General features: G+C 38.6%; 1 protein-coding gene across 9 annotated transcripts in view; it reads right to left on the reverse strand.

The window, feature by feature from the left end:
• CENPE (centromere protein E) overlaps positions 1-4,982 on the reverse strand; it is a 62,701-nt gene extending 57,719 nt beyond the window's left edge. For all 9 annotated transcript variants that reach the window (XM_039848870.1, XM_039848869.1, XM_039848872.1 and 6 more), the window contains exons 1-5: positions 4,827-4,982; positions 3,238-3,329; positions 1,124-1,213; positions 899-1,017; positions 37-156 (exon numbers count right to left, since the gene is read on the reverse strand). In XM_039848870.1, the coding sequence (XP_039704804.1) occupies positions 37-156; positions 899-1,017; positions 1,124-1,213; positions 3,238-3,329; positions 4,827-4,882 (477 nt within the window). In that variant the 5' untranslated portion in view covers positions 4,883-4,982. The remainder of the gene's footprint in view (positions 1-36; positions 157-898; positions 1,018-1,123; positions 1,214-3,237; positions 3,330-4,826) is intronic.
• Between the last annotated feature and the right edge of the window lie 6,228 nt (positions 4,983-11,210).

The following is an 11,210-nucleotide window of genomic DNA, read 5'->3' on the forward strand; positions in this document are numbered from 1 at the left end:
TATTTTTTGAGCCACTTTGTTAACTCTGCTACTTACATTGAAGTCTTCCCGAATTATTAAAGGCTTCATTTTTTGAGTGTTACAGAGTAAGTCTGTAATAGTTTCATTGTATATCTCCATATAAGACACACGTAAGAGAAATTCCCTATCAGGAAACTAGAAGAAAAAAAATACATAAAAACATCAGAGATCAATCAGTTATGAAAACTTAATACTGAATGCCTATGTGCTAATATTAAATATTAACATATTGAGAAGTTATCTTTGAAAAACAAAAAACAAACAAACAAAATCCCCCTATGGGTCTGTACTGACAAAAATCCCCCTATGGGTCTGTACTGACAAAAATATAAAAGCAAACGCATTGGTTCAGAAATAATGAAAGATATAGTATCATAGAAATAGAAGAGAGTGCCTAGTCCAACTCTATAAGCTCAAAATAAAACCCTACCAAGAGATGTTCAAATAAGAACATTAAAATCATTAAAATAATGGAAAAAATTAATTTAAATAAAACCAACTCTTAACTAATTAGGTTGCCTTATCTGGCCCTCTGCTTTTATCTACTTTTTCTGCTCCTTGATAATCGCTGGTAGTTAAACAAAGGCAATGAGGCGCTAACCCTTCTGAGAAGACCTTCCGGTTCCTGTATGCCCACTTTGTGGTGGGAGTATTACTGTTTCAGGATCCAAAGGAAGGAACAAAGAACTTTAAGCTCTATGAAGTAAGTTTATGGGAAAGAAATAAACTTATGCCATGCCTTTCTTCCTTTCCCATGGATAATCAGGAGATAACTGTAAATCTACTTCCTTTCATCATTACAAGAGAACACTAAGGTTGCTATTCTATTATTACTACTTTTACCTGTACGTACTAGACATGTAGGTAAGTTATTTACCTTCTTAATTTTTTGAAAAATGTCTTGAATTGCCCTGGGTATTACCCCCAAATAATCATCTGAACCCATCATAGTATATGTTTTTCCTGAAGCTGTCTGCCCATAGGCAAATACAGTACCTGCAAAAACAAAAAGACACACGCAAAGATTAAAGATGAATCTAAAACTATTAATACTCGTTGAACAGACACCAAAGCCTAAAATGTTTCTGCAATGAATACAAACCATTGTAGCCTTGTATGGCAGAATCTATGATCGGTACTGCTATTTCTTCATAAACATTTTTAGTAGTTTCATTGCTATGAAAGACACGATCTAAAAAAACAACAGAAAACAGAAGTTAAACCAAATATATAAACTATGTTTTCATTCTGAATTAGTAGTTGTCTAAAAAAATAAAATTGTTATTTTATATGGTATGATAAAATATTTAAGACACAATATTTTCTTCAACTTCTTGGTCTTCTGAAAATACACTTCTCTATAAGGTAAAATGTTGGTCCTCACACAGAAAAAATACAAGTCAGCTATGCTCTGAGCTTTCAAGAGGCAGTAAGACATAGTGGCTGAATATGGGGGTCTAGAATCAGATTGTCTGCAAATCCTGGTACTGCCCCTTACAAGCTGTGTGACTTTGGGCAAGGTAGTTGATGTCTCTATGCCTTGGTTCCTTAATTTATAAAATGGACATACTGTATTATTTCCTTATAGAATTATTGTGAACATATGGTAAATAGTTAGGAAATGAGAACTGTTTATAACATATCTAGCAAGAAGGCCAAGCTCAAACTAAATAAAGAAATGCAGACATTTGGAAGAAAAGTACTGAAAAAAGCTGAATTTACAGGGAACAACCAGTTGGCTGGCAGCTAGAGGATGGGTTTAGGGTTTTTACACTGATGAGTTCACTAGTCTAGGATGTGGTTCTCTGCCTTTGTTAGCACATTAAAAATGGACCACCCTTACAGTGCTAGCCTCACATTAAAAATGTTCCAAGAAACGGATTTGTGAATCAGGAGGGAAATGTATGACCTGCAATGAGAAATTCAGTGATCACACTGCTTGCACCGTGATCACACACCTATCCTGTCAGCAGAATCATAAATGCCATCTGAAGGCTTCTGAGATGTCATGAATTCTGAGCAAGGAGAGATGGCAAGATGATTCAAATCTTAATGCTACCTGCTTCAGGTAGGTGGATGAGTCAAAATCCTCTATGGACATCAATGACTACCAAGAACCTACTGTAGTACCTGAGTCTAAATGCTAGTGCATCCCTTACTCTTGGTTTTATAATCTCTGGTGCATATACTGTTTTACCTTTTCAAAAATTATGTTAGTACCCTCAAACAGTCCTTACCAGGACTCAGTTTCTCTACTGTACATCTTTGCTCCAAAACCCTATGTATTGCCTTTCTGGCTTAACCCTAATTTGACAACCTAATCACTCTTAAGGTTGAGAGGAGCTCACTGTTGCTCTGTGGTGCCTAAATGGCAGCATAGTAGTGTGTCTGGAACACAGATTAGGAGCCTGACTCTTCCACTTGCTGGCTGTGTGACTGTGGTCCTGTTTCAGTTCTGCTTTAAAATGGAAAGGTACCTATCACATAGTACCTACTGCATAGGCTTTTTAGAGAATTAAATGATTTATTATGAAGTGCTTAGAACAGTGTCTGGCATGTTGGCAGCACTATGTACATGTTAAATCAGTACAACAGTCAGCCTAGCCAAACTTTAGGGCCTCCAAGTCCCTTTGTCTTAGCTAGCTATTACTTATCAGCAGGTCCCAATTTAAGTGTACTCTCTCAGACACCTAGAATAGTTAGATCCCCTGCAAGAATCTCCCACAAAACTTACGTCATCATAAGTGTAATTACTTGTTTATAGCCTTTCTTCCCGCCATATGATAAACTCCACAAAAGAAGGGGTGGATTCTTGCTGTATTCCAGCAGACAAAGAAGGAATATCTTCACTATTTATTCTTTAAAGAGATTTCTTGAAAATAATTTTAGAAAGAATATACTAAACTGAAAGACCTTAAAAATGACATTAAGGAACATATTTTGGGCTTACAGAGCTTTAGGCCACAAATACACTAATGCATAAGGGAAAAAAATGATAGTTCTAGTCATAAAGCACTCTTACTATAACTGTTTTAAATATCAATTTATTATCTTATCATACATTATGGATGAACAATTTTTTAAAGTTTCCAATGAAGCAGTTTACAGAAGCCTTAGTCTCATCCTTAATGAAAAATCCAGTATTATTGACAAGCCTTTTGTACTCTTAATAGGAAAAGGATAACAGGTTAACTTTTGATGCTATTATAAGCTTACCAAAATTGAAGGATTTACTCCCATCCACTTGATAAATAGCATTATTGTCAGTTTTCCAATAAACTTGGGTAGCTTCTCCAAGAGCTTCTTCTCTAAAAGAATAAAACATTGCATTTTAGTATAACTGGTCATAGAAACCATATTATATGAAAGATCATTTAAAATGTTTCATCTAAAGAATATTTTAAAGTGTATATGGTAATGACTTATACCATATGTAAGAGAAATACGGAAAATCCACCTTTGAAGGATCAATATTTTTAAATGGGGTTTCAGGAACCTTCTGCCCTCCCTTGGGATTTTCCACATGAAGCTTTTCACTTACTCAGGGCTGGCAGCTGAAAAAGTACATTCAAATGCAACTCTGATTATGTCGCTCTCACTTAAAACCTTTAAAAGTCATCTGAAATCCTTAATATGGCACATGAGACCTGGATCATGTTTATTTCTCCAACCTTATCTTCCTCTAAATTCCTATATACATCCTAATTCCATACAAATCAACTAGCTGAAAGTTTTCATCAGATAACAGATGCAACCCCTCTTTACTTGGAATACGCTAACCTTTCCATTAAATAATTTAACTATTTTTTCAATCATGAAAATGGTCAGGAGTTCCCGCACACCAGCCCCTCCTCTCCCCCAAGCTGTCATTTCACTGAAGCACTCTCCAATTGCTTACTGTAACACTTGTCAGGATGCATTGTAATAGTTTCTTTATGTAGCTGTCTTCTAATGCATTAGATAATGTGCTCCTTAAAAATAGAAAATTCTCCATCTTGCTATTCTCATTTATTAAGCACCCAGTAAAATTAAACAAATATTTCTCAAACACAAAATATGTTAGTATTCTGGGGCGAAGGTCAGAGATTAGAGAAGCAAAAATGACTATTTCCTCCTCTTCCTGCCTTTTCTCTACAGCATTTATTACTCCCATATCAACGTTTAACATTCTTTATCTTTTACTTTATTTTCTGTCTCCCCCCTACCCGCCCCAATGTAAGATCCACAGGGCAACGATGGCAGTGTCTGTTCAGTGCAGCACACTGTACTACTGTACTAAAAAAAAAAAAAAATCCATGTTGATAAATATCAGTGATCCAAATTTCTGAATGTTGAATTCAGTCATTGTCTGAAGTCTTGAGTGCCTACTGAATACGATGCAAAAAGAGAAACTAGTTCTTGCTCTCAAGGAGAATACAGCAAAGAGGGAGACACAGTTAAGTGTAAAATAACTGTGATGAGTGCGAGTAAGGCTCTTTTCGATACGACTTCCCTAAGGGGTAGGGTGGAGTGGGTGGTCGCAGATCCGGGAAATGCCGTGCCAGGCTAAAGATCTGTAACGTCGGCGAGACAGAGTGGTATTCGATTTAAGAGAAACCGCAGCTCGAAAATATCTTCTGCATCCTCTGATCCCTCCGCGTCACTTTACAGATAAGGAAACCCGGCACGCAGCAGGTAAGCGGCAGCGTTACCAAGCGGCAGGGTCACCAAGCAGCGGGTTCCGGAAGCAGCAGCTCTGGGAAACGCGAAGGACTCCCCCTCCGGCTCGGGACCCGGGGGGGCTGGTCACAGGCTGGCACACCTACCTGCTGTTGAGCGGCCGGACCCGCACGCAGACGGCGACAGCTCCTTCCTCCGCCATCCTATCAAGCCAGATCCCAGGGAACCGGCGGAGGACCTCCACGGCCGACAAACCGCAGGACACGGACCACCCCGCCTTTAAGTTTAAATTTTCCCAAATGCCGCTTCTGATTGAGCCGCGGCCTCGTGACGTCACGGGCCGTTCCATCTGCGTCGCGGCGCGGGGGGCGCGAGGCGGCGACGCGTCCATTGATTTAGGGTGGAGGCGGGGTGTAAAGAGTCTATAGGAGAATGGGGCAGGGAGTCGCAGCAAAGGTTCTGGGGAGCGGCTAACCTGGTAGTAGCAGAAATAGCTATCATCTGCTAAAAGCCACTGAAGTGCAGGCAGCCATTTACAAACACCATCCTTTGTCCCATACTAAAAGAGTTTGCAATCTGTAGAAAAAAACAAGGCAGAAAAACTTTTTTTACTAACAAAAGAGAATTACGACTTTTAGCCAATCAAACTGTTTAATAAACAAACAAACAAAAATACAAAACCTCAAAGTCACTGCCCAGCCCAGAAACCTAAGAATCTTGTGTTCCTTAGAAACCGAGGTTTAGGTTTTTCCTTTTTCTTTTTATTTTCTTTAAGCTCCTCTTTCCATTGGCTGTGAGTTCCTAAAAGGTTATTTAGGGAAAGAATTGTTGAAGACTGGAAAAACTCGTTTAGTAATGAAGTGAAACTTTTATTACAATCACGAGAGTGATTGTAAATAATTCTTTACCAGAAATAGTTGTTAAATAAAAAATTTTAACTTCCACCGTCGAAAGGCTTTATTAGGCCCCTGCTAGCAAAAAAAAAAAAAAAAAAAAAAAAAAAAAGTCCAAACCACTAGCAGCATGGCTAGCTGGAAAAGATACTTGTCCATAGTCTGGAAGTTTGCAAGCATTTTCAAAACATTAAGTAGTGGGTAGGAGAAAGAAAGATGTAAGCTGTCTGAAAGCATTTATATCAGCTATAGGCAAAGATGCGAGAAAGTGAAAAGAGGCCAGCTCCGGGCTAGGAGCAGAGTCCACATAAAGAAATGTCCGCTCCTGTGGAGTGGCTGTTTAGATGGTGCTTGGCTACGATAATCTGAGGACAGAGCCAACTGGAAATTAATCCGAAATTCCAACAGACATAGAAGGAATGCGAGCTGTTTTTTACTAGTTGGCCTACAGCCAGACTAACGGTTCTGTCTCTTCCTTTCATTCTCAGTCTGCTGTAATTTAATTTAGAACATCTCAGGGTTTTCTTCTTGTCATCGTGCTTGGTTTTCCATATGTGTCACAGTAAAGTATTAACATTTCCTTTAATGTTAATGTGACTTCTGTCCTTTCTTAGTTGATTTTAAAGAGCAACAAGAATTATCCTCTTTCCCTCACCAAAAATGTTACTTGTAGTTGCTAATAATTGTTCATTATTTAGAGTAGAAAATACTGATTTAATAAAACTGTTTTGGAAGGTAATTTGACAATATCAATAAAAAACTGAAGGCATATAGGCCCTTTATGCCAGCAATTCTGCTTTTAAGAATTTATAGAAATATTTGAAGGACATATATTGTGCAGGACCTATATATAAGGCTATTAGTTGCAGCATTATTTACAATAGCAAATGACTGGAAACACATTAAATGCCAATAAATATGGGACTAGTTAAATAGGTGGCATTTTATCAATATAACAAAAGCACCATGGAACCAGTGAAAAGAATGTTATAGCTCTTTATAAGTACTTTAGAAAACCATCCAAGATGTTTCAATAGCTGAAAGAAATCTGAGGTACAGAACTGTGTGCACAGTATGGTCCTACTTGATATTTTCAAAGAATATTAATATGCCTGGATATACATGCATAACTTCTGGAAAGACGAACAGGATATACCTAGTTTCGTTGGACAGAGAGGACTGAGTTAGATAATAGATATAACTTTCATTTTATACTATTTTATAATAATTAATATTTTAACCATATATCAAGTAGTTTTGTTCAACTTAAAGCAACTGGTCAATAGAAAAATAACAGTAAATAAAAATGAGTTTGCTTATTCCAAATTTGTTTGGTTAACCAGCTGTGAGCTAGTATAAACTAATTTTTTTTGTGTGTGTGGCTAAACTGTGAAGATTTTTGGTTGTACTTAAGATAATACAGAGTTAAGAAAAGTGTGTTTTAACTGATTTTTTAAAAATAGTGGAAAAATACTACACATATTTAGCTGAAGGAAAGGAGCCTGTAGAGAGGAAGAAGGGACATATAATTGATGAAAGTCCCTGATGAGACAAAGAGGGTTTGCAGAGTGCAGAGGATAATTGGCCTTTCATGATTGTGCTCATGATTTTTTTTGCCATGGTTGTCTTTACTGTTGTCATCATAGCAGCTAACATTTATTGAAGATTTACTATGTGCCAGGTGCTCTGTTATATGCCCTACATGCATTTTTTTAAATTTAATTTTCCAAACATGTTTATCAGGAAATGTTCATTGAGCACCTATGTGCCAGATGTGGTTGTAGGCTCAGGAGGCATACAGTGAATAGAATAGAGAAAGCACCTGCTCTCATAGAGCTATTATTCACTTTAGGGACATGAATAATGCATAATGATGTATATGCATAGATAGATAAATAGATGATTGATAGATAGATAGATAGATAGATAGATGATAGATAGATAGATAGATAGAGTTAGGGAGAATGATTCCGGGTACTTAATGTGACCCACACCATCTTAGGAGGCAAACTGACCTCCAATTTACCCCGGGAGAATGGACCCTATCACCTGAAAGGAATGTTCTTGCATAGGTAAGTGGGCCCATTAAGTTGTTCACTGCTCTCAACAAGCATGTATCATGTGGCTACAAGCCAGCTGTATTAGCATGTGCCACTTGGCATTATGGGGATCGGGAACAAGTGTCTCAGAATGTGCCACTCTGGTATGGCATGCAGATTCTTTCAAGCTGAAAACAATCAAAGCCCAATGAACTCAAAGAAAGGTGTTTTTTTGTTATTTTTTTAACTTCCCCCTCCCCTGCCTAAAGAAATTCAGATAGAAAAACCTGCTTCAGGAAGGGAAACTTAGCATATGAATTTACTGTGGCAGACAGAGAAGATCCGAGCAAAAATCTGTTTGCTAGATTCCCCTTCGTGTCCCATTGTTTCTGGGTGTCCCTGCAAGAATTTGTTCACCAAATATTTGCTTTCTCCTCTACCAGTGAAGTGCCTACCTTCCCCTTCTTAGTCTAAAATGACATACGTACCTCATTTTGCCTCACTATCTTTGGAATTTTCATGCTTATGTGAATTCCCCATGCGCACAGTAAAACTGGATTTTCTCCTGTTAATCTGCTGTATGTCATTTGAATTATTTGACTAGCCAGAAAAACTAAAAGGGTAAGGGAAAGATCCCCCCGCCCAACGTTATATATCCCCTTTTGGGTGTGGAGATCTACCGTCACTGCTTCTGTTCATAAATCTCCTTAATAAACTGTTTTTTTGTTTTGTTTTGTTTTGTTTTTTTGAGAGAGAAAGAGAGAGAGCCCGTGTGTGGGTTTACAAGGATCTGTGTGGGTTTGAGAGGGCCCGTGTGTTGGATTGGAGAGCACCCATATGTAGAATAAACTCTCGATGTAATTCTGAATTTGCCAGCCTCTTTTTTTGATCTTTCAGCCCCAGGGAATTTTCTCAGCACATATCTATATCAGGTGGCGATGAGACCTGAGAAGAAAAAAGTAAAGCCAGAGAGAGACAGTGATAAGGTGGGCATTAGGGTGCTGGTTTCTTATGAAATACATTCTTGTGGGAAGAAGCAGGTAATACAGAATAAACAAGTAAGTAAAATAACTTATGAGGAGAGGAGGGGCCGCTTTAGATGGGAAGTTCAAGAAAGTCCTGTGGAGGGGACCTTTGAGGAGAGACCTGCATGATAAGAATCAGCCAAACTTGGAAGAGTAGGAGAGAATACTTACCAGACAGAGGGACAATAAGTCAAAGAGCCCAAGGCTTGTATGAGTTTGACATGTATCTAAGGCACAGAAGGAAGGCCCCAGTGGCTGGAGCATTTTGGGCAATGGAGAGAGGTAGGTGGGGTCAGGTCCTGTGAGGCCTTGTGGGCCATGAGAAAGTGTGTGGATGTTATTGAATGGTGAGGGGAAGCCTATGGAAGGTTTTAAGCAAGCAAGTGAAAAGGGATTTATTCATTCAAACAAAACTCTTTGTTATTTCACTATGAAAATAGAAGTAGCCAGAAGAAACTTTGCATTGACTCCTGCCAAGTTGTCTACACTCCTACTTGTCTGTGGCCAACTACCTTGTCTTCCAGATTGCAACACGATGAACAACTGTCTGTCCTCCATTCTGAAAACCTCTTTGTGTGTGCGCAAGAGTCTACTCCTTCCTGCTTACCCCTCTCTGTCTCGCACTGTCATTTCCCCCACTTTAGTGAACTGTTCTCACCAGCAATCATATGCCTTAACCTCTCCTGTCTTGCGTATCTAATAGATATTGCAGACTTAAAGTGTCTAATGCCAAATTCATGCTCTTCCCCTCAGAACCTGCTCAGTCCGGTTTTCCTCATCTCAGTTAATGGCAAGTTGGCCTATTCAGTTACCCAGGCCATAAACTAAAAGTCATCAGCTTGACTTCTTTTATTTCAAAGACTACATTCAATGTACCTGAAAATTCTGTGGGGGCTGCCTTGAGAATATTCCAGAATATGACCATTTATCACAACTTCTGCTATCTATCTGGTCCAAAATACCACCATCCCTCACCAGACTCAGCTCTGTGATTCTACCTTTGCCCACCCCCAATACCAGTCTATTCTCAACATAGCAATTTGAGTGATACTTTAAAAATGTAAATTCGGTCATGTTAATCCTCTCTGAAGACCCCCAGTGCCACCCAATACTGATTTGTTTCTCAGAGTAAACCCCACAGTCTCAGCTGTCTCCCATGCATTCTGTTATCTTGCCACTTGTTACCCCTCGGCCTTATACCACCCCGCACAACACACACACCTGCCTTGGCTCTCTCCACTCCAGCCACACTGGCCTGAGCAAATACCAGAATGAAATGGAAGAAGGAAAGCATGAATATCAGGGGCAAGAGCCTACCAGCCAGAGAACAGCCAGTGCAAAGGCCTTAAGAGGGAGCCTGTCTAGTTTTCAAGAAACTAGGTACTAGCTATACATGCTATAGTGCACTTTGCTTAAAATGTGATCTTTACATAACTATGTTTAATCAATTCAAGAAGGTAAAGTGAATATCTGAAGCATATTAATTGCACCCACTTCCATGTTGATGTTTAAATTACTGTTTTTCCTTTCAAACTTTATTTCTGCTGAAGCTGCAGAGGGCACTGTAATCCTTCCAAAAGCATGGTACAGCGTTGCATAGTGTTTTGCAATTCTTGAATGTGGTGCAAATGTTAAGATTTGGAGAAGCTTCTGGTAGTACAAATATATGTCAATTTACATTACTCACCTGTGCTTGCTTATTATGTGTATTTCATATAAAATTAATTTCCATCTATGTTTATATTATGCTATCACCTTCAGGAGGAGTAATTTTCAATTAATTTCCAAATCACATGTTCCATTCATTATGTTTGAGAAGTAAAAGAATTTGTTCCTTTAAGATTCTCTTCCTTGAATCTGAATTGTCAGAGTTTTGGGGGGAGGGAGGGAAGAAAAGGGAGAGAGAGAGAGATTAGAAGAGGGAGGAGGAGGAGAGGGAGGGGAGAACAGGGAGGGATTGAGTGAGAAGGAGTAAAGGAGTAAGGAAGGAGGAGGTGCGGAGAGAAAGAGAATTTATGTGTTATAGAAAGTCTGGAGGTGTTGGTATCAAAGCGTTTATAGTGATATCCCCTGAAGAGTGGGCTTGGGGAAGATGTGGAAAATTTTAATTACTTGTATCTGTTGGTTTGATGTTTTTCCATGGGTATTTATTTATTTAGAATAACAAAATAAGAAAAAAAAAATCCTAGGCACTCATTTTTTTTTTAACAGGTTACTGAGGTAACATTTATATGCAGTGACATGCAAAAATCTTAAGTGCACAATTCCATCAATCTTGTCAAATGGGTATCACTTGCATAAACACAAATCTATTGAAACATGGAGCATTTCTCTCTCCAGAAATCTGCCTCCCATAGGTATTCTTTCCCTAGCTCCTTTTCTTACTGGAAAAAGGGAGACATTCCTTTGATTCCTCCTTAATGATGCTTGTTTTACTGTTCTGATTCATGGTAATCTATGTTTCCTTAGGCCACATCGACCTAAGCTAAAAATAGGAAATTTCAAACATAATAAAACAGTATTTCTCTAAACTTCTCCCAGCCATTATAAGGGAATACTGGTCCAACTCAAAT

The sequence above is a fragment of the Pteropus medius genome, unplaced genomic scaffold (assembly GCF_902729225.1).
Source record: "Pteropus medius unplaced genomic scaffold, Ma_sr-lr_union100, whole genome shotgun sequence".
Classification (NCBI taxonomy): Eukaryota; Metazoa; Chordata; class Mammalia; order Chiroptera; family Pteropodidae; genus Pteropus; species Pteropus medius.